Below are 23841 nucleotides of genomic sequence, written 5' to 3' on the forward strand. Positions count from 1 at the left end.
ATTTCAGGATTTGAAAAATGACCTCGTAAGAATTCTTCCCAGAGGAGTGACCATGTTGTCCTGGAAGCACCTTACAGACAGAATCAATCCTTCGGCTATGGCTACTGACTGTCATTGCCTGACTCATACTTCCAAATTAATAACATTAATTTCTCCCTCATCCTGTAGAAATCATGCCTGATACAACTGTCCACTAATTTGGGCCAAAGGCCTCCACACTATGTTCTAATGAGTGAAAATATTCATTCTCATATAATTTTGGGGCCTCTTGATGAACCTTGCTTCCTCCTCCATCCATTAATTAACACAAAGGGAGTTTTTTATGCTCTCTACCCATTCAAAAATCTGTTTCCTAGAAAAAATGACTGAGGTACTACTCTTGGAAGAGGGTAAATGTTGCGAGATATTTAAGAAAGTAAACAAAAGAATCTTTGTAGCTCTCCCTTTTCTGTTACTTTTTAAAAGATAGTGATGCTTGCTTCAGTCTATATAAATGAACAAAATAACCCTGATAACTAAAAGAAGATTGTTTAAAAAAATACTGTGTGACTTTGTCATCAGAGTCTTGTCACTGCATAACAACAAAAAAGGTTGCCAAAATTCCTAAGGGGCTACAATACAAACATGTTGAGGTACATCTTATTTCTTAATCTATTGTTATGATCCCCTTGCAGACAATTTAACAGTGGTCTCATGAATCATGATTTTGAAACAAGTGGCTTAACTGCACCTATTAGTTAATGTCTACTTAAATAAGGAGGCCACAATTGGTGTTTAAAAGCACTGAGTGCAGTTTCCCCCACTGCAGCAGTTCTTAGCAACTAAGAGTCAAATTTGCCCTGTGGCTCAAAGAAGTTTGGAATGTTTACTCCAGGAGTACTGGCATAATTCTCTTACCATCTTGTCAGTTCTCAGTTATCCTGAGATAATTTACTCAAGTTAGATAAACTATACCACATGCAAATACAAAGACCGTTTAGATCTTAGAAATAAATGCTTATTTCAAGTGGATTGCTGTAAGAGCAGGACTGTACTGCTCTCACAATCAACTTTGAATCACGTGAATCAATGCTGGATTCAGCAAACTTTGTAGCATACAAGGTGACAGAATGCACAGCTTAAGTAATTTCTGTGCTATGCTTTTGAGTTGATGCCTTAGCATCCCTATTTTCAAGGATTTTGTGTGGTCTGTAATATCAGTGTCTGACGTGACTATAAAATGCAGACCTGTCCCAGTTCCAGCAGGAATAAAGTTAATTTTATTTTTGGTAGCTGGTGTAGTGCTGTGTTTTGGTTTTAGGATGAGAATCATGTTGATAACACACTGATGTGTTCAGCTGTCCCCAAGTAGTCAGGGACTTTTCAGCTTTTCGTACTGCCCTGCTAAGAAGGTAGAGAGCACCCAAGAAGCAAGGAGAGGGCACAGCCAGGACAGGTGACCCAAATGGGGTATTCCATACCATAAAACATAATGTTCTGTTTGTAACTGGAGAGATGGGTTGAGAGGTGTGGCAGCTGGGGGTCTTACACAGCATCGACTTTGGGTGGTGAGAAATTGTGCTGTTCATCACTTATTTTGCATTTATTTTATTTATTTGTTTTGGTTGGTTTGTCATCTTAGGCTGTTCTTATTTCAAACCACATGTTTTCTCACTTCCAGTCTTCCAATTTCCTCCCCCATCCTGCAGGAGGGGAAGTGAGTTGCTGTGCAGCGCTTAGCTGTGAGCTGGGGCTAAAACCATGCTAAGACCTGACTTTGCTTACACTTTGCTTTCTGTTTGAAGGCCACCTGAATAGTGGACTACTGGACTTCCTCCTGTTTGGCAGCTTAATTGCTGCTGTGGATCCTGTAGCTGTTCTGGCAGTATTTGAAGAAGTCCATGTCAATGAAGTTCTATTCATCATTGTTTTTGGAGAATCGCTTCTGAACGATGCTGTAACTGTGGTAAGTAAATATAGTCTCCAAAGTCACTCAAACTCTGGAGTGTTTCTTCTGAAGTCTATTTTCCCCTTAAATGAAATACAGTATCAACAGTGTGTATTTACTCACAGGCTAGAGCAGATGGGCTCATGGTTTTCTCTGTCTTGCTTACAAACACTGTATTGCAAAGATTAAGTATTTGAGCATGAAAGGTATTTGGAGCCCACAAGTCACATAAAAATAAACAGTGCTGAGATAGATGAGTTGGGTTGACTCACTGAAATTAGTTCCAGGTAATTTAACCTTTTCTTTGCTGTTTCTTGTTAATGCACATACTCTTTTCTGCATAGTTCTATTATGCCCATAAATCATAAGCACACCTCAGATATATAGACTGTGAGAAAGAGAATAGTTACCAAAGTGCTTAGGGCTATTCCCTCTCCCTTACTTCAATTAGATGTTTGTCAAAGAGCTAATTTTGAAAAAACTTTTGAACATTTTACAAAGTTTCTGGTTTGGGTTTTTTGGTAACATGTTAATTTCTGGGGTTTTTGTTAGTTGTTTGATTGGTTGGGGTTTTTTTATTTAGAAAGAAAAGGAAAACTTAATAGCCTTAAATAGACTTAATTCCTATTTTCTATTGAATTTTTAGATTTAAATACCTATTCACACATTTTTTTTCTCAGAAGAGTGAATAGATTTGTAATACAGTGTTAGTGGGCAGGAGGGACTACCTATTGCAGAAAGATGTTATGGCAAAAAGGTGGTATGCAATTGAGAAAAGACTGAAGGACATAAGAAGGTGGATGATTTAGCAGTCTTTAAAAATAAATATGTAAAAGACTAATGTTACAGAACAAGCTAACCTGTATGCCGTGATTGGGGTAATATGGTAAGAATTAACAAGCTTAACTGCAAAAAGGAAAGCTGAGAAATCATAGAATCACAGAATCTCCTGGGTTGGAAGGGACCCATAAGGGTCATTGAGTCCAACTCTTGGCTCCACACAAGGCCAGCCGTGTCAGAGCATGTAGCTGTGTGCATTGTCCAGATGCTTCTTGAACTCAGTCAAGCTCAATGCTGTGACCACTTCCCTGGAGAGCCTGTGCCTCTTGCCTGTGCCTGTGTTGAAAAACCCTCTCAACATAAGAACCTTTTCCTAATATCCAACCTAAACCTCCCCCGCTACAGCTTCATGTTGTTCCCTTGGGTTCTATCACTGGTCACCAAAGAGATGAGATCAGCACCTGCCCCTTCGCGCCCCCTTGTCAGGAAGCCATGGACCGTGATGAGGTCTCCCCTCAGCCTCCTTTTCTCCAGGCTGAACAAACCAAGGGATTTCAGCCTCTCCTCATAAGACTTCCCCTCCAGACCCTTCACCATCCTTGCTGGCTTCCTCTGGACACTCTCCAGTAGTTTCATGTCCCACCTGTACTGTGGCAATGCACATAGTACACCAGGTGGGACATGAAAGTGCAGTTCTCCATCACTGGAGCTACTAAGAATGGATTAGAAAGGCATGTCTCAAGAATGATGCTCATAGAAACCTCTTTAGGCAGGTGTTTGGAGAAAATGAATTCTTTGCTTTCAGCACTATCCGTGTTAGATTCTTTTAAAAGGGTTAGTAAAATTGTTATAATTTATTCTCTTTTCTGTTCAACTAATTTTACATATGTTCAACCTATTCCAATCCAGTATCTTATTATTACCATATTATGATTATTTTATTAAGTATCTTGTTTATCTTATATGGGCAATTAAAGAAATCTGCCATAGAGTGAGAAGTGTTTTTGAAAACACATCTAGATGTAATAGTGCTTCTTATAGATAGAAATCATACTGAAACAAGAAATGGGATATTGGTAGTTTGTTGATGTGGTTTGGTTGGGTTTTTTTTAGTTTGCTTCTTGTTGCTCCACTGCATTTTTCCATTTTGAAAAATTAAAAAATCTGCAAAATCTTCTCCCTTCATACTGAATTTCTTTCAGTCATACATAATTTCAGAATCCATAATGTTGTGGGCCATAATGACATTATTCTAATAGGCTTAATTCAGGAGCAAATATTAAGTTAGTCTATTTTTCTTTTTAGGTGCTGTACAATGTGTTTGAATCTTTTGTTAAGATAGGTGCAGAGAATGTGACTGGGATTGAATGTGTCAAAGGAATAGGTGCGTAGAATTTAATTTTGCATCACATCATTCACGTACATATACAGACTTTTAAGCAAAACAATATGCTATCAGCAACTTATTTTTCAGCCCTTTCCCTTCTCATTCATATTCCTGTACTCCTGTGGCATAGACAAATGTCCTGAAAAATAATAAGGTGAATATTCATGAATATTTGGGAAACAATCAGATTTGTTTTCTTCTGAGGAGACTCAGCAGATGTGGAGTTCAGTTGTTAAGACCACCAAATTCGACAGCTATAGATATTTTCTATGTATTTTATAGCATGTCTTTAGTTTTAGCCTATGCTCTTCCTGCATTCCAGGAAAGTTAAGATTGTGTATAGGCATTCTCATTTCTTATCACTGATTGCCATCAAGTAATGTTTACCAGTGACTGTCAAAAAGTGTTACTTTCCTAAAAATTTGGTTACTATTTCCCATTGCAAGCATGACATGATACTACATTATGTTGTGAATCAGTGTTTTAATAGTGACTTTGGCATATTTTATAACGTTTTTTGAAAAGCAAAAAGTATTTCAAGAAATGTAGTGCCTTTTGAATAAGCCTAAGGTAGTAAGTCTTAACAGAAATAACCTTGTTCCTATTACAAGATACTGCATTTACACACCAAATGCTCAAAAGTAATTCATATTTTTGCATTTTAGAAATAAATTTTTTGTGTGTCCTCCAAATCTTTTTCTTATTTGCTGGCCACGCAGTAGAACTAGTTCAAACCAGTATATTGCTACTGTTTAAGCTGTGTTTGATTTTGTTTTTCAGTGTCATTCTTTGTGGTGAGCCTGGGTGGGACACTGGTTGGCGTTTTCTTTGCATTTCTGCTCTCATTGGTCAGTCGTTTCACCAAGCATGTGAGAATCATTGAACCTGGATTTGTGTTTATCATTTCCTACCTGTCCTACCTCACAGCAGAGATGCTTTCTCTTTCCCCCATCCTTGCGTAAGTCTTTTTTTTATTACTGCCTGTGGAGGGGCTAAAAAGGGAATATGTTTTCTAAAAACATTGAAAAAGACCTAAATTATATAGGACAGCTATAGAATATGATACTCATGAAGTTTATGATTAACATTACTGTCTTCACACTGTATACTATAGGTTGCAAATACTGACATTCAGCCTTGAAAAAGAATGCAAGTTCTCCAATATCTGAAAAACGAGAATTTCCATTGCAAAACACAGCCTTGACCCTTTTGTCTCTGTGATTAATAATACTTCAATAACTAAGAGTTGCCCATTTGTATTAACATCTTTCCTTATAATTTGTAATTAAATCAATACTTTTCTAAGCAATTACTTGAATATCCATTATTTCCTTTTTCTCACTGTCTGTATTGCCCTGTTAAATTTTGCCTAAATCTTGCCTATTTTGGCTTAAGTACCTCTGTGGTCTTTTTTCTTTTGAGTATCCGTTTATTCCTGGTATACCTTTATTCTCAGTTTTCCTTGTCATGTTTATAGATGCTACAGTGGATATATTCAAGATCTGACAATCTCACTCCAATCAGATCATTAGTTTAATGTTATGTCTAATGTAAACAAGATTTTAAATTTTGCATCTAGATCAATATGGTAATTTGAAGAGAAATAAGCTATGTTATGAATAACATTAAAAAAAATTTCAAACTTCTCTGAGTCACCTCAGGAAAAATGCTTGAGATAGGCTTTTTAACCTACATTAGACTGTAAAACGGCTCCTGAATGTATTTTTTATTTAGGACTTAATGATGGGGTTTGTTACATCAAGTATTTTCTGAACAATTGTTTCTTTTTCTTTTTCCTTTTTGTTTTTTTAGAATAACTTTCTGTGGCATCTGCTGTCAGAAATATGTCAAAACTAACATATCTGAACAATCTGCCACAACTGTAAGATACACCATGAAAATGATGGCAAGTGGAGCAGAAACTATTATCTTCATGTTCCTGGGAATTTCAGCTGTAAATCCGGACATCTGGACTTGGAATACAGCTTTTATTCTGTTGACTCTAGTCTTCATCTCAGTATACAGAGTTATTGGTAAGCGGATGATCTTCCTGTTGTTGTGCTGATAATGCAAACACATAGCCTTTTAGAAAAAATAGTCATTTTGAGTTCTAGAATTGTTCCTTAAAATATAATTACATTTATTTTAGTTATGTTTGGTTGCAGATTAGGAGGGCAGATCTCTAAGGTAAGCTTCATCATATACTGAAAATACAGTAGGATTTCACTTCTGGTGGTATATGTGAGGACATAATTACCCAAACAGTCAGCATCAGTCACTCAATGGCTAACCTTTGTTGACTCAGCACATGGTATTGGCAAAATCTCCCAGTGAAATGAATTTTGCTTTTTAACTTGCAGCCTAACAAAAGATGGGTGTCCTGTCAGCCATCTCTTTCCTTCAACTCTTTCAACTTGGTAATAAAAAGACTGTCTTAAGCTAATTTTTTGGTTGATTTCAGGTTTGAGATACACGGTGATGTAAGACTGTAAATAATTACATTGCAGGTTATCTACTTTAAGAAATAATTCTCAGGGACTGCTGAAAAACTGAATAAATAAGACTGTGACAGGTAGAGATTACCTACTGTCAGTTTACTCAACTCATAGAAGGTTGCAAACATTTCAAAATACAAATGATGATTTTCCCAACTATGTAGTTTTACTATTCAATCACTGTTTTGTGAAATAGCAAAGGCGCTACAATTGCAAAAAAAGAAGGCACAGAATTAATAATGTCTAGAGAGTAACACATAGCTATTTGATGTGTGTACTTACATCTGGTAATAAATTAAACAGGCTTATTTGCCTGTTTGTCTTGAATTAAAATAAAATAAAAGGTAATGCTTCTATCTAGCCAGCAGTTTTCCTAGACTCTGTGTTGTTAATTTGACTAGAGATTACTGTGCTGAATGAAAGGCCTAGACTCATGTCCTTCTTTCTAAATAGTCTGTAACCATTGTTCATTTAGCCACCTCTCACTAACTGCTGATCTGCATGAGGTGTTTAAACAAGTTTTCAGTACCTTAATTTTGTCACTTGTGTTCCTGGAACAAGTAGTTAACAATCCTGTAATAAGTGTGATCAATAATTACATAGTAAATATTCATCAGTAACAATAGAGTATGCATCCACTATATAATAAAGTTTAGACATTGATAACTTACTAAATACTTGATGATATATTGTGGCCTTATATAGCTGCAGCTCTCATACCCTTGGAGGAGTCAGATTGGTGGTATGAGTTTTTTCAGGGCCCCATGTAATACAGGTCTTGCTTACAGTGGTATACACAAGTCAGTGTTCCCTTAGTGCAAGTTCAAAGTTCTCTAAAAAGAGAAACATCTCTTTTGCACTGGTTAAGATCCTGACCTGCTGCACTGGGACACACATGATGTGCTACTCGGGAATGGTGAATCTGTTTTCCTTCTGCATGGTGGGAGCTGTGCGAGATGTGATTTCTACAGATTTAGGTCTCCTACAGCAGGCAGCATCTCACCTGTAGGCCTGAAGACAGCGTTAGCATAACTACACCACTCTCCTATGAGGCAATGACAAATGTAATTTTTAGTGATTTGTAAGGCCTTCTTAACAAAAAGGAGCACTTACTCCCTAAATCAACCCTGTTTCAGCCTGTTGAAAGCCTGTGTGTATCACTGACTATTGTGCTAGAAATTCTGTTCTTTCTCAACTCCGAATTTCAAAGGTCAGCACACAGCAGAACTTCACCTGTAGTGACTAAGCCAGTGGGAGGTACTCACAAAAGCTCCCTCATTCCTTTGGCTGAAAGGTACCAAGTGGGCCTGCCTTCCTTGGCAGTGTAGCAATACAGATGGACAAGTAAATGGTGTAGAGAACTTGTTTTGAAATCAGACTGGGGGTGCTGTTTCTGTTACAAACAGCTGGGGAGTTGACATTTTATAAGGGTATTTCTAGACATGCTGGCATTTGTTTTTTATAGGTGTAGTTTTACAGACATGGATTCTTAACCACTACAGAATGGTCCAGTTGGAGATAATAGACCAGGTGGTGATGTCATATGGTGGACTACGTGGAGCGGTTGCTTTTGCTCTGGTTGAACTTCTGCAAGTGGACAAAGTGAAAGACAAAAACCTGTTTGTCAGCACTACTATCATTGTTGTGTTTTTTACTGTCATCTTCCAGGTAATTCAACTTCTTAAGCATGCTTCTTGCAAGGATAAGGAGTCCCTCAAAAGTACCTGATGCTTAAAGCAGTTCTCAGCTGAAGGGTGCATTTTGTTTCATTGAACTGAAAGCATAATTGAATTTGTAATTTTAGTAACAAAGATCCTATTTTATGTTTTCGTATGGCATCACAAGGGACAAAACACAATTTCCTCTGTGCTAAAAAATGTTCAGTGTTAGCTGCTCGATATTAATAGCGCTGAAGTTAATATCTGATTAAATATCCTTCACCTCATGTGAATAAGTATAGGGAACAATCCTTTTTATGGGCAAATACAGTCATTAATCTGATCTATCTGAGCCTAAGCCCTTGTTTTAAAATGTAACAGTAAGCAGTAGGACAAGAAAGTATTTAGTAACCAAACAAAATAGCACTTTCTGGATGAAAAAACCACATTAATTTAATGACAGTATATAGCGGTATATAGTAGAGAGAGATCATCTGAGGAAGTATGAGAACAACCATGTAACATACAAAAATGCTATATTTTTCTTTAACAATGTCCAGCTGGAGGAAACTCTAAGACAATTTCCTTTTTATTATCATGTTTCAATCCTTAGGGACTAACTATCAAGCCTTTGGTGCAGTGGCTGAAAGTGAAGAAAACTGAACACAGAGAACCAAAACTGAATGAGAAACTTCATGGCAGAGTAAGACATTTAAAAACACAACTATGGTATCTTGGATTATTAGAGTGCTTTAAAAGAAAAAAAAAATCTTTTTGGAAGGGAGGGGAGAATGATATTTCACATGCAAAATCCTTGAAATATTTCAAAAATTATCTGTAAGCTGTAATTTGGGTTCAGTCCTGTGAGGGGATACTCAACTAAAGGTTCTGGTCTTTCACTTGAGAATTCAGTGGGGCTGGGAATACTGGGGAAACGCCATGGCTGGAATATACCCTCTTTCTCTAAATCTAAAACAGAAGGATGTTTGACTGAAGATCATGAGGGCAATGCAGGTGGAAGTAAGCTTATTTCTCCTACTTAAATATGATTTATTTATGGAAAAGATGAAAACAGGCTTTGTAGCTTGCATATTACATAGAAAGGTAGTGTACTGCCCAGTCCAGTTGTTAATTACATACTGAAATTCCAAATTACTGGTGAGAGTTTTAGGTCAGTGGTGAATGCTGTGTGCACTTGCATTCCTTTAGCCTTTTAAAATATTGTGAAACGTGATCTCTTCCAATTAATTTTCACAAAACGCTATAAAGTGTTCATTCAGTAAAATTCACATTTTGAATCACCTCTCCTGTGAGTACAGGCTGAGAGAGTTGAGCTTGTTCAGCCTGAAGAAAAGAAGAAAATCTTCACTGTGAGACCCTGAAACAGGCTGCCCAGAGAAGCTGTGGCTGTCCCTTCCCTGGCAGTGCTCAAGGCCAGGCTGCACGGGACTTTGCGCAACTTGGTCTAGTGGAGGGAGTCCCTGCCCATGGCAGTGGTGGGGGTGGAGGGGTTGGAAGTAGATGATCTTTGAGGTCCCTTCCAACCCAAACCATTCTGTGATTCTATGAATTCTATGAATTCTATGATTCTAATACAAATATAGGTTAAAGGACAGAAGACTATAAGGCATCTTTCATGACCTTCTTCAACTCATAAACCTTTCAGGTTTCCACAGCTATCCTGCATTGAGCATTTTATCACATTCTTGTGTTGGCTTCTAATCTTGTCCGTTTTCATGTTGGAAGTTACCTGAAGTGAATTAATAACTTTGTGACGGACAGGGTTTGTTTCTGAGGAATTCTTTTACAGATTACTGGATAAATTTGTTATGATTTTGTTATCCAGACATTCAAGTTTCCATTTCTGTTAGAATATTTTACTACTTGAAAATCATGATTGCTTCTCCAGGTGAAGAAATACATTCTGTCTATGTTTATGTGATATACCTTTACATGTCAGTTAGTAGTGCAGGTGAAGCAGTGATGTTTAACCTCACTCTTTGTAAAGTTGTATGTACTGATTCACCACTTGCTAGCAGACACTGTCTCGGGAGGCACAGTGTTCTAAGAACTGTACAAATTGCAGCCTTCAGAGATAGTGAGCACTGCCTGTTCTCAGTGAGTACAAGGGACACAACTTACTTATAATATCAACAACAACAGGCTTAAATTTAATGTTAAAAATAGGGGCTTAAGTACCTTTTTTCTGAGACCCTTGTAATTCAAGAATTGCAAAGAATTGTAAAGAAATGGTAAGAGAGATCAGGACCTTTGAAGAAAAGTGTATAGTTCTTAGGATTTCTGTAAAGGGCAGGGGGGGGGGAAACGCTTGTCAGCAAAAGGATTATGCTGCACAGTCACCTGGTCTAACCTGGTGTAAATTGAGTTATTTTCTAATTGTGCCTTTTATGTTTGTAAAGATATTAATTCCATTTCCACTTTTCTAGGCCTTTGATCATATTCTTTCTGCTATAGAAGACATTTCTGGACAAATAGGACATAACTATCTGAGAGACAAGTAAGTAGTAACTAGGAATATTGACATACCGCTAGGAAGTTTTATGTGTAAATTATGACTTCTTAATCCTGTGAGCTTTAGGGCCAGACAGGGTATCAAATGAAAAAGTTATATACTGAAAATACTGGAAAATTAGCAAATGCGAAAATATTTTTTGTCTCTTACAGTTGGAATATTTTCTTTTTTTTTTTCTTTTTTCTTTTTTTTCCTTTTCGTTTTAGGCCTTTGTAAATGCCTCAGTTCACATCCAGGGATCATTTTCTCTCAAGATTTGAGAACTGTCCATTTGCACGAGATTTAATCTAAAATGTTAATGTTGGTCCTACCTCAACTACAACTGACTAGTTGTTTATCCCATTTCTACAGAGGATGTGTTCAACACCTCTGAAAGTGATGACAGAAGATGTTTTGAAATGGCTTAGATAGTCTTAAGCCTATTACTTTGAAACCAATAATGAAAATTATGGATTATTTACATCCCCTTCTGTTTACAGCTGCTTCATCTTTAGAGAAGCAAAATTACTCAGCTGAAAGGCAGATACACTGTTTTCTTTAAAATATGTAATAAGGTGGGCAGACATCCATAATACAGTTGAATAAATGCTAAAAAAAAAGGATGTTAATTCTGGACACCTTTAGAATTGTTATTTAAGGTTAGGCAGTCCTCTCCCTGGAGTTACGTCCTTTCATCGGTGAAGACTGTCACAGTTCTTACCCGCTAATGTTCTGCTGAGTCAGCATGTCAATTTGAATCCACAAGGTTGTGTTAGCCTTCTGCAGGCCACTGTCCCTTGGTGAGAAGCTGAGTACATGAACTTAGGTTTAACATTATGCTTATATTAACATTATGCTTATATAACTATACGACTCCTAGGCTAGAGCTAGACTGTACCTAAGCTCAAGCCGAATTGCTCAGCTGTCTATCCCACTTACAGGGACAGTCTCCTTTACTTGCTTTTTGCTCTTTGTTCATTTATGCAGTGAATATTTTTCATGAGGCGTCACAAATAGAACATCCTCTTTCTTTTGATCTGAATTTTTAGTTACTTTTCAGGAATAAATTTCAGCAGGCTGTAATACAGAGGAATACATCCCCAGTTTTTAAATCCTGTCCTGAAGATGGAGCTAAATATTTTCAAAGTGGCAGATTAGAATTTGACTTCTTACATTTCAGAAAGCAATCTCCCTAAGTAACAAGAGAAGGAGTACCTTAATGTAGATGAGTGTGTGGTTTGATAACTAATGTATTTTGAATGAGACAACCTAAAGTCTAATTCTTTTGGACAACATGTTCATGGAAATGCTACTTCCTCAAAGAAATGACAGCCTCTAACACCCTCACTGATGTACTCAGGTGTGGAAGCCTGATTTAGAGACTGCTTCTCAGATGTTTTGGCTAGAATAAAGAAATAGTTACAAAGTCTGCAAATAATGTTTAACAACAAAAAGGTTTCAAAACTGAATAAAAAAGTTGTAAAATCAAAATAGTCATTATGCAAGAGAGAGAATCCCTTTGAATAGTAGTCTCCAAAGTTGCCTTATACCCTTTAGATAAAATCTTAAGGAAGATAGATGAAAGTAAAGCAGCCTTTATCTTCTGGGGGCTATATATAAAATGGCAGACATCTTATGATCAGACAAGCTTGAAACTGTAAATAACAGAAAATACACATCACTTCTACCCCCAGAGTGCATCAATGGTATGATTAAAGCCATGTAAGTGTTTTTGGAAGGTCACTGTTTTTGTGAACTGATTTTCTAGTATGACTGTCCTACAAAACAGCTGGGGAAAAGCAGATTTCATTTCCAATGGAGGAAAGAAAATTAAACTTTTAGAATGAGCTATTAAACAATGCATAATCAGAAGTGGAAAATTAAGGTAGCATGATCTCCCAGAGTATAAAATGTCCTAGTGACTCTGAAATCGGATACTGTAATCATAGCACTCTTTCTGTTGTAAGTAGTTTCGTAAGTGAACCTATTAAATGCTTTGTGACAGATGCAGAACTTTGTAGTAAGCCTTTCATTAACTTTCTTTAAATGCTAATTGAAATGCTTCAAAACACAAATGCCTCACATTGTTATGCTCATGTTTTGTTTAAAAAGTGCTTAGCTCACAATAAGAGCATTTATGCTAATGTAAAAGTGCTGTGAAACTTGCTTTTTGATATTAACAGAGTTTGTTTAAATTATCAGGTGGTCCAATTTTGATAGGAAATTCCTCAGTAAAATACTGATGAGAAGGTCTGCTCAAAAATCAAGAGACCGGATCCTTAACGTTTTCCATGAACTCAACTTGAAGGATGCAATTAGCTATGTGGCTGAGGTACTTAAGAACATTTGTTGATGTTTTATAGCATCAATTATATGTCATTTGGTTTTCTTGGGGCTTTTTTCAGATATAAACTATATTTGATATAAAGCAGGAGTTGTCTAAAGGAAAACTATTTTCATTTCTGCTGGTTTTGGTTGTGTTCCCCTCTCCCCTCCCCCAAATATAACGTATTTGAGTGGCTGTAGTTGGTATTATGCTTGATCTCCCAGTATATTGTACTTAATGTCAGTGGATTTTTCTGTTGGATTTTACTGAATAACGTTGTTTCTATATTCATTGCATGAAAAAAAATGCTTTAATTCAAAAGGAATTAGGCAAACATGTCTCTAAATGTCAACAGTCTGGTTCCTGCATAACAGTGGTTCTATGTAATGACAATAACATACTCACTTCCAAATGGTGTAGATACATGATCAAAGTAGTGGACTGCAATAATCTTATTCTGCCAGATCACAGTAATACAAAAAATTAGGAAAGGTAACTTTAAATCAATGGAATTAAAACACCCACACTTCAAAAATTAGGGTTGAAGTGATATAATACAGGTAGCAAATACAATCACAGAACTGTGAATTTAGAGGAACTTAAGGTTTACAACAGGAGACGTTTTTAAAGTTATAAAATGGAATAAAGTTACTGGCCTTTTGCAGGAGTAGTATTCCCAGACAGGAACAATATTAACAGATGTGTAAGAATATACCAGTTATTTAATTAAATTTCTTTACTTTTAAAAAATCTGAATTCAGAAGATAAGATGAAATTCAGAAATTACGCTAGCATGAAAAATAAGTGGTTCATGAGATAAGCAAATACTTCCTTTTGAGATTTTGTAAATTACCTATTCAGTTTTCAGACCATTTGAGCTCAAGATGTAATTTTCCTTCTCATGTAATGTTCTTTCTCATGGTGCTTTCTGGGTTACACCTCTGAGGAAGAAAGTTACATAAAGACTTTGATGTTGATTAGCATGAGACTCATGAACAGATTCACTGCTGAATCTGTTTAGTAGGTTGATTACACTATTTTTTCTCTTTAACAGATGCAAAGAGCTCTATAGATCACTAAGATATACAGATTTAGCTCTAGAATCGACCCAGTAATGTCTTGAATCCTAAATAGTAGTGTCAGATTAAGTTAGATTATTAATTTTTAAGAGAGTTACCTTATTCATTATATGTTAGTACAGTTTGTAACGCAAGGAAACTGACTTTTGCAACCCTAGTCCAAATACTACTTGTGTCTATTATGTCGTGCAGATAAATTCTATTGCAAATGTCTACTGATTTGATAACAACAGACAAAGAATTAAAAGTTGTCTTGGTTTTACAAAAGATTTGCAATATGGTTTCTTCCAGTGGAAATTAATTATGTTTATATGACTGATTAGGTATGAATTGTGAATTCTAAAGTAATTCCACCTTTCTCAAGTTAATATTTGCTTTAGTGATTCACTGCTTTAACAACTTTTCCTTGAGATCTGAAATTAATTTTTGAGCTAAGTATCTGTGAATTGCTAGATGACACTGAAGTTGAAGCCATTTTTTCTAGGAGGAGTAAAGATTTGCATCCCCCAGCTATTCACTCACTTTTCAGTTGTAAGAAACTGAGGAGTTTAAAAAGTACTATTTTTTTTTCATCTCTGCAGATATGCTGTATCTGTACAATAAACAAGAACTTGAGAGAGTTCAATCTGAACTTGAACAAAATCCTTATAGTTGAGAGGGGAGAGCCTAAATCAGGCAAAATAAAAATAATCCAGAGCAAGTGAATAGAAGCAATTTAAAATACTCACAGTTCATAATATCTTCTGACTAAAACTCTTTCACTGATGATATGGTATGTTGTATGTACAAAACATTAAGCCTGACTTGAAAAGAAAGTCAGATGCACTTAAGGAAATGGACAGGATGATGCTGACCCAGAATTAACTTTTTTTTTCTGTCTACTGAGGCCAGAGAGTACTTCTTAAAGCCACCAACGTGATCCAACACATACTACTGCAACATGTATGTGGGCTACTGTGGTAGAAAGAAACATTTTAAAAATTTGCTTTATGAATATCAAATTGTAAAGTTGACATAAAAAAAGTTAAAGTCGGAGAAATGTGGATAAAATATCATAAATATTTTGCAAGGTTTTTCTTGGTGACCTCTTTATTACAGTTTAAAATGTGGAGACCTGCTATGTGATTTCTCTCTGCTGTTATTCAAAACCATAGATGGGTGTAGCCTATGTAACCACAATGTCACTCATCAGCTACCTTTTATCTGAACAAGAGATTATGCAAGCAGTAGGGAAAACTGAAGACTTCAATATTAGCTTTTCCAGCAATTTCCTGTGACAGTAGTTTTACAACTGAAAGAAATTCAGTATCTCATCTCTTCATGCCATAGCCTCTTTCAAATAGTCTTGTAGACTTCTACCACTACTTTGCTGCTTCCAGTCTGGTAGAGAGCAGAAAATTTGATGTTGTATCTTTGAAAATGTTACTGTTAGTGCAGTGATGTGTTGAGTCATAAAAATCTGCAGATACATCCCTATGTTTTTTTGCAATGTGGTACAAAGTAAGAGCTGCATTGCTGAAAGTGCCTGTGAAAAGAAGAGTTAAACTGCAAAAGTTTATTTATAACTTTTTGCAGTTAATAACTGTAAAAAGTTTATAAATAAGTTTAAAACCAAAGAAATCACTTACCTCCTCAAAATCTATTTATAAGAGTGGAGTAGTTTTTCTTCTAGCTTTGTTCATTGGGATAATGTCACTCAGCAACAAGAAACCATAAAACCAAAAAATGGTTTGTAACTAAGTACAACTTCTGCCGTTTTTTATACTATTTGCATACAGCAGCCTCACAAAATATCCCATTTTTTCTGCTACACATTTTGCTCTAGATGTTGACAGCTGTAATATGTCTTGTTTATTCCTTTGGCCAGGGAGAACGTAGAGGTTCATTGGCGTTTATACGTTCTCCGAGTATGGACAACATGGTAAACGTGGATTTCAGCACCCCACTCCCAAGTACCATGGAAAGTTCTGTCTCTTATTTACTGTAAGTAATGTGGACTGTTGGGTTTTTTGGTGTGCTTTTTTTATTGTGATATATATGAGGAATGGAAACAGTGTTATAAATTTTTAAAAATGCAAATTACAGAGGCTTCATTCACTACTTTTTAAAAACTAAGTTAATTTTTTCTCCCACGTAAGATGAATATACATGCAGTTATATTGCTGCATTTTATGCACATTTATTGTGATAAAGGGTGATGAAATGAACCAGACATCTACACTAGCATTGTCTCATGTGCCTTTTGTTCACCAACTGCTGTAGGCAGGAGTAGATGACATTTCTGCATTTCCTTCAGAAAATGTCAGGAGAGAGGCAAGGAAAAAAAAATAGCTCCTTCCATAACTCTTTCATGATTCTTTCACCAAACAGACCATGTGTCGTGTAAACTGAGAAAGTAATGCTACATTCATCTGAAAGAGAAAAAATAATATTTTCACACTTATCATTAGGTATTTGATTATTCGTTTTCATTTAGCTGATTTTGAACTTTTATTTTTTGCTTAAACTCCATTTGTCCCTCTCATTCCCCATTTTCCCATTTTTTCTTCCTCTTCAGCAATTCCTGATTTTTAAAACTGTTTTTTGTGCATTGTATTCTTCTTCAGGAGAGAAAAGGCTGGACCAGTTTGCCTTGACATGCAAGCTTTAGAGCAGAGGAGGAAAAGTATCCGGGACACAGAAGACACAGTTGCTCATCACACACTACAACAGTATCTGTATAAACCTAGGCAGGAGGTGAGAGCAGAAGGCTAGCTCTGGAATGTCTTCCAACCTAAAACTAGGAGGCATAATGAACCAAAATAGGGGAGCAAAACCCAGAAGGAAAGAATCCATCTGCAAAATCTGCACCCTTTCTCTTTTATGAACATGCACCCTTAACGGAATTAGTGCCTTTGATTTTACTGGGACCAGTGCAATACAGAACTGGGCCCAATATAATTTCTGAACCAGAATTAAATGGATTGTGTCACCTGAAGTGATTCAGACACATATAGGGAGATGTATACTTTGAATGGTAGTCACTCTTGCACACGTAAAATTCCTGGACTTATACCTGTTTCACAGCGAAGAAAGAGAAAGAAAAATAGGAGTTTCATGAAAGTCTTCAGATTAGTCTTTGGTTTGTCCTTTTTCATGTAATTGTTTACATTTGCATGACATTAGTTAAATTAATTGATTTGGGGCTTCAGTTGTATTTCTAAATAAATGAATATTGTCTTCCCTTCCTGGCCACAGCACAAACACCTGTACAGTCGACATGAGATCATGCACAGCGAAGATGAGAAACAAGACAAGGAGATTTTCCACAGGACGATGAGGAAGCGCTTAGAATCTTTCAAGAGTACCAAATTAGGAATAAACCATCCCAAGAAGCTCAATAAAATCCACAAGCGAGACCGGGGCCAAAAAAGGGTAAACTACTTTCACAGGGACAAAGATGTAGATACCTATTATACAAAATAAGGGGTGGGGAGGTCAGGGCTGACTCTGAAGGGTCCTACGTCCTGCAGCTATCTCTGTCCTATAGAACTTCATGAACTTAAAGGGCCAAAGCAGAAAGAGATTAGACTGTGATATAACTCAAGGCAGAACCTTCTCACATGCTGCTTTTCTGTCTGCTTTGGGGCCCTTCTTGTGGGTGAGAGATTTTTGATCACTTGAAAAACAACAGGCCTTGAGCCAGGCTACAACACTGTGGGGAGATGTTGCAGGGTAGATGTTGCATGGTAGTGCTATAGCATGAGGCATTCCACAAAATCTGTATGAAACTAAGAGGGAGTGTACAATATACAAAGAAGGAAAGTTCCTTTCTTTTTCTCTATGGAGTACAAGTGTGAGGGTGGGGGGGTGGGGGTACTAATGCCATCCGTGTTGAGTATCAAGCAAAGATTACAACAGATTTCAGGGCTGTGTTGCTGAACACACGAATTCAAGGGATATCACTGTCATTGCTATCTGATGGCCGTAGCTTTTTGTAACTTTTTTTCTTTCAGCGAAACAGCAGTGTCATACCAAATGGACAAGTATCTTCAGAAAATGCTGGAGATTTTACTTTAAAGGAAAAAGGTAAAAAGAATTTTAGACTAGTTTCATTAACTGCATTTTACCAGCTATATTGTCAGTAAAGCATCACTGAATAATTTTGTGATATGCAACAGTGAAGCTGATATTAAAAAGGGACTTCTAGTCACAATTCAGAACTCAGATTGGGGATCTACTCCATGCAGGATCTTGGTGATTTCAAAGTTGTATTCCCATGCAGCTGGATCACAAACCAAATTTTAATTGGCCTTTTACTCACATTTTAGAAATATTGCATTTAAATTTTGAAAACAAAACCATGCAGTGGCTACAATATAGATGAACTTTCAGCTTCCTTTTGGATAAACTACACAGAGCTTCTGCTAACATTTTTCTTTTTCATCACATCAGGAAATGGCTGCACAGGACATCATTCCATATAAAATTCACTGGTTAAGATGACATTTTGTTCTGAGTTAAAGTACATTTGTTTACAAGGATCTGAAACAGAGTTGATGCTAAACAAGCACATTAGAACCCGAGGAGAATGTAGCTTTGAAAGTCAGAAGCCAGTTTCAGGTCTAACTCACCGTTCATGAGCAAATCTAACACACAGGTCAGCCTTGAAAATGTAGTCTGAAGCTGAACTAGCCTAGAAGGCATCTCTAGGAAAAGTTGGGTTGCATGTAAAGACCAAAATTCTTTTATCTCATGTTTTAGCCATCTTTTGCAGTGATGTCAGTCATAGTGAGGCATGTTGGACACCAACATGCTTGTTATGTAATCAAGAAATATGTGCCACTTAAAAACTATAATGTGTTTTAAAAGCCACTGAATTAACTCTTGTGTTCTTTCCTCTGTTTATGCATGCAAACCCTTTATATCAAAGAGTATTGAACTAAAATAGAGAGGGATTCATCTCTTCTCAATAGGTCCAAGCAAAGATATTTTTATGTATGTACATTTATCTATGATCTTTGAATAATTTTCTGACCATTATATTTCTTTGATTGATGGGGCAGTGTAATATTCTAGAACCCTTTTTACATGGAAATAGTTTTCCAGAAGCTATTTCCGTATTATTTTCCATGGCATAGGTAATTCAATGTCATCTTGTCATTTACTACTTGAAAAAAGAATTTTAAAAATGCTTCATTGCATAGCAGTCTTAAGTGGTTTAGGAACAGTTGAAAGGCTGATTCTAGTGCAGTAGAAGTAGCAATGACCTCACCAGGTTTGAAATCAGTCAGGGTACTAATGCTGACCTCCACCAAATGATAAAAAAGCATAGAGTGGTCATTATAAGAGGGCAATATTTGTCAACATATGAGCATTTAAGAGACAAAACACAGCAGCAGCAGTGCCGTGTCATATGTTGGTCTGTTTCAGTTCCAGGAAAGCAGACAATTCTATTTGCCAAAAGCTTAGCCAGTGTGTGAAATCTCTCTAAATCATAGCACCAGATAATAATGCAAGCCTGGAACCTGTATTGAGTTTCTTCATGCAATTGGTGTCTAAGCTGCAAACTCTATATACATTCACATGTATCTTTGATAACAATGCCGGCATCAAACAGCACGAGACAGGATTTTCTATCAGAAGTGATATAAATCTCTAATCAAATTGGACTTCATTGTTTTTTCCTCCCCAGATTTGGAGTTTTCTGAATCAGAAGAAAATGATTATGAAACTTTGCATCTAGGCAAAGGAGTTGATTTCCTGGCTAATGTGACAAAGCAAAATTTCACAGATACTCCTACAGGTAAAAATATGAATTACTTACAGGGTTTTTTTTTCTCAAATCTTAAAAAAACCCAACAGCCAACAATAGAAATGCTACTGATTTAGCCTACACTTTATGGTTTGTTTTTCATTTTTCCCATTTTTTTAATGGATTTGCTTTGGAATATATGCAGTTATTATATATTGTGCCTTATTTTGCTTAAAATTTGCTGACTAATTTCTTATTTTATTGATTTTTTTTTGTCTCCATATAATTCAAAACATAACTACATCCTGGATATAAGATACATTTTTTCTCTTTAATAAAAATCCAAAATGGTAGCAATAACCAAGGTAGAAAGAGCAACCTAATCTGTATAATGGCTTGTGTATTGACCTAGTCACACCTATACTGATGCTTATCAGCCAATTTTTTCCCCACTGTAGCCAGTCTCCTATTACAAAGCATCTTGCTGTATTACCAAGAAATTATTGTAATATTTGTCACTCGTGAACTTTTTTAGGAATTGATAACCCAGTATTTTCAGCTGATGATGATCAAAGCATCTACATGAAGTTCTCACCATGGTTAAGTAGCGAAGATACTGTGGTACCATCACAAAGGGCCCGAGTGCAGATCCCATATTCTCCAAACAATTTCAGACGGCTCACTCCATTCCGGCTCAGCAATAAATCAATAGATTCCTTCCTGCTAGCAGATGGCCCAGAAGACCGACCCAGATCTTTTCTCCCAGAAGCAACACATATGTAATATTTTAAAAGATATTATCACTTTTATTCTAAATCAGCCTTCCTATCAACCCTGAATACTGACAAAGTAAATTTGTATTTCTGATATTTCTTCTCCCAGAGCTTCTCTTTTCTTCCTGATTTCTTTGTACAACTAAACATCTTCTGTTTTCCTCCAGCATGAATAACAAAACACCTTTCCATTTTCCTTCTGCAGAGGATCTGTCCAACTATTTGGGGTCTAATGACTAGTTACTTTCACAGCTCTTTTTTTTGGCTTGAATACTTCAAATGGCAAGAAAATACTATTCCATAGTGGAATATTTGCACCAATTTTCAAGAGACTCCAGGTTTCTTCATTAGTTAGTTCTAGATGATAGCATTTGTAACTGAATTCACTAACAGAAATTAGCTAATTCCGAGTCAACACCCCCCTAAACTGTGATTGGTCCATTTGAGTAGCATTGAGACTACTGCCTGTGGATGTAAGCAAAGTAGTGTACAGCCCCAGAAAGACAATGCAATTGCTGATGGCAAAGGATATGGTTTGCCTATAAAAGGACAGATAAGTCATTTAACTAATTGGACTTTGTTGCATTTAGATGAACAATAGGACCAGCAGGGGTACACCAGCAACAAGTTAGGCTAAATCTCTCATTCTTAGCATGATTAGAATATTTGCTAAGAAGTCTTGAGTCAGTGCTTAACATTTGACCAGGTTATTTATCCAATGCCCAGGAAGGGAAAATGGTCTCAGTACTACAATATAATTTCTCAATGGCATTGCTGATGTAATACTTAAGTCACATGAGAAAGGGTCTAGAAATGAAGCATGTTTACTAGAACACATCAGTTCCCTTGCACATGTAGATATTTGCACAACAGTCAGACTTGTAAAGAAGCAGAATTCCAGTTTTGGTTAGAGCTTTATCCTTGAATTTTAAGTTTATCTTAATCCATAGCTTATTTTGAAACCAGAAAAATGCTTAGCTTTTGGATGCAGTAAATAACTTGTTTCTACTGTGATAAAGGCTTAAAATTAAGTTGACTGTAGGTTTAAATGAGTGTTCTAGTTGCCCTTTAATTCTCACTTTGTGGAAATTTTCCACACAATAAAAAGCAGCCTTCACTTCTGTAATCAACACCGTCAGTGCTGTAAATGAGGTGAGTCAGGTCACAAGTCAGACATCATATTTGAATAGAACATAAGGCACTGCAGGGTTTATGCTATGAAGTGCAACAGTCAGTTTAATGATTAATTCAGTTTTGTGGAATCCATGATCACAAATATATCGTCTGGTGTCCACTGTCCATTAGCAAATAAAGGAATATAGTCAGTTGAAAATACTTGCTTAGTTGATGAAACTTTGTTCAGACAAAGACCTCACAATAAAAGTGAACACTGGTAATTTTGATTTGAGAAGAAATTCATGGCTCTTGAGACTAAATGGAAAAGGAAGTTCCTCTAGGTCTGTAGTTGTTTCTGGTACTCAGATCCTTATTATTAATATATCTTAGATTGTATTTTAAATTATGCTTTAAAATGAACTCTGGATTAATTGGAGAATTCTGAATTAAATTAGAATATCCTGATTAAAAAATTGAACAAAAGGAAAACTTCTCAACACTTTTCCACATAGAAATTATCTTCACTTATTTTTCCCACTGAGAATGCCATAAAATACTGATATTATCACTCACTGATCGGTTTCTCACTAACCTTTATTATTATCCTCCCTTCTGTTGCCTTATTTGTAACTGACTTTATTGTTAGGACCTGGTATGCATAATTTCGTCTTTGGATATGTTTGATACATCAAAATCACCAGGTTTTGACTGTTGTGTTTCTTAAGAAGTGGTTCTGGAAGTTAGATTTCCCAAGCTAAATAAGCTTAGAACTTGATTACTCTCTGAAACACTCCTGTGAATTATCTCCTTACCAAGATTCTCCTAATAGGATGATTATACTGAAATTTCGATTAAAAGTTTTTTAAAACCAATGTAAACTGAAGACAAGGATGGAAATGTGAGTTTCTCTACATAGTCTAAAGTAGAATGAAACCTGATCAAATGCTTTGATAAGTAAGAAATTAACTACGCAGTGATACCCTCTGCTACTTGATTAAAAGACCACAATTTATTTCAACAGTTTCTGAAAGATTTCCTTGCTGAGCATCAGGACTAAATGTTTCAAGATAAAGAAACCCCCTAATGACCAGATGATGGCTCCTTCTCCTAAATATCTGAAACAGGCAGTTGTTCATCACAAACACTGAACTAAATTTTGCTTGATACTCAGCTAGGATAAGAAGTTTAATAAACTCACTTCAGGTTGTCCAAGATAGAAATTGGGACAGGTTACAGTTCCCCAGAGAAAAAGCTATCTTAAAACATTCTCGTAAGAGTTTCACAAAAATAGGCAAAAGCAAAGCCTAATAGCCAGCATGCTAGTACAGAAAGTGTGTATTAAAAATATTTCTATCTGTTTGTGATCTCTAGGTGACATGGACCATGAAGTTGAAATGACAGAATACTCCTCCTCAGATGACCAACTCCAAAACCAAAGTGTTTCCATGACTCCACTCCACTTCTTCCCATCTTGTCTGCAAATGCCTTGGACACAAAATTATTCTTCATTGGAAAACAGAGGGAATATATCTCTTCCTACTGTCTCTGAGTTTATATCTTCTTGTGACCAAAATATACCCGAGTTCTGGGAGGCAGGTACAGATATGAATGACAAAGAGACAGTTAACTCAGGTTACTGTTCTGAAGTTAGCTACAAGTCAGAGAATTCACAAGAGAATTCTCTACTTATGGTTGATGGGCTGGAAGACTCTTACATGAAGGAGCCACAAGAAGAGAAAATGTTGCTTGATGTTCAAGGAAATTACAGATCTGCAGCAGCCAGACGTGTACAAAGTCGTCGTTCTTTCCACAGGCCAAAACCTCTGCACCACCCTAAGCTTCAGAAGCTAGCATCTCTTCCAGCATCTTGCCATGTCCCTCCACATTCTTTGGAACAAGAGGAAACACAGTTGTGAGCCAGGACTTATTTGAAAGAAGAAGATGAGAGAGAATTACTTGAAAAAGGGCTTCTGTAAAAATAGAGAGCAACCCATTGGTTCTTGAGATCCGCTCTAGAATGGTTTCAGATGGAAAGGGAGTGAGGTCCCATGATG

General features: G+C 36.4%; 1 protein-coding gene across 1 annotated transcript in view; it reads left to right on the plus strand.

The window, feature by feature from the left end:
• The window catches only part of SLC9A3 (solute carrier family 9 member A3), a gene marked incomplete at both ends in the record, with an annotated part of 46128 nt that extends 22425 nt beyond the window's left edge, over positions 1 to 23703 (plus strand). The window contains 14 exons of the mRNA XM_084260193.1: positions 1785 to 1945; positions 4013 to 4091; positions 4875 to 5052; positions 5907 to 6127; positions 8055 to 8257; positions 8861 to 8950; positions 10695 to 10765; positions 12962 to 13091; positions 16032 to 16147; positions 16771 to 16900; positions 17402 to 17578; positions 18160 to 18232; positions 19839 to 19949; positions 23159 to 23703. Of these exons, the coding sequence (XP_084116319.1) occupies positions 1785 to 1945; positions 4013 to 4091; positions 4875 to 5052; positions 5907 to 6127; positions 8055 to 8257; positions 8861 to 8950; positions 10695 to 10765; positions 12962 to 13091; positions 16032 to 16147; positions 16771 to 16900; positions 17402 to 17578; positions 18160 to 18232; positions 19839 to 19949; positions 23159 to 23703 (2285 nt within the window). The remainder of the gene's footprint in view (positions 1 to 1784; positions 1946 to 4012; positions 4092 to 4874; positions 5053 to 5906; positions 6128 to 8054; positions 8258 to 8860; positions 8951 to 10694; positions 10766 to 12961; positions 13092 to 16031; positions 16148 to 16770; positions 16901 to 17401; positions 17579 to 18159; positions 18233 to 19838; positions 19950 to 23158) is intronic.
• Between the last annotated feature and the right edge of the window lie 138 nt (positions 23704 to 23841).

The sequence above is a fragment of the Gallinula chloropus genome, assembly GCF_964237585.1.
Source record: "Gallinula chloropus genome assembly, chromosome: 2".
In the NCBI taxonomy this organism is placed as follows: domain Eukaryota; kingdom Metazoa; phylum Chordata; class Aves; order Gruiformes; family Rallidae; genus Gallinula; species Gallinula chloropus.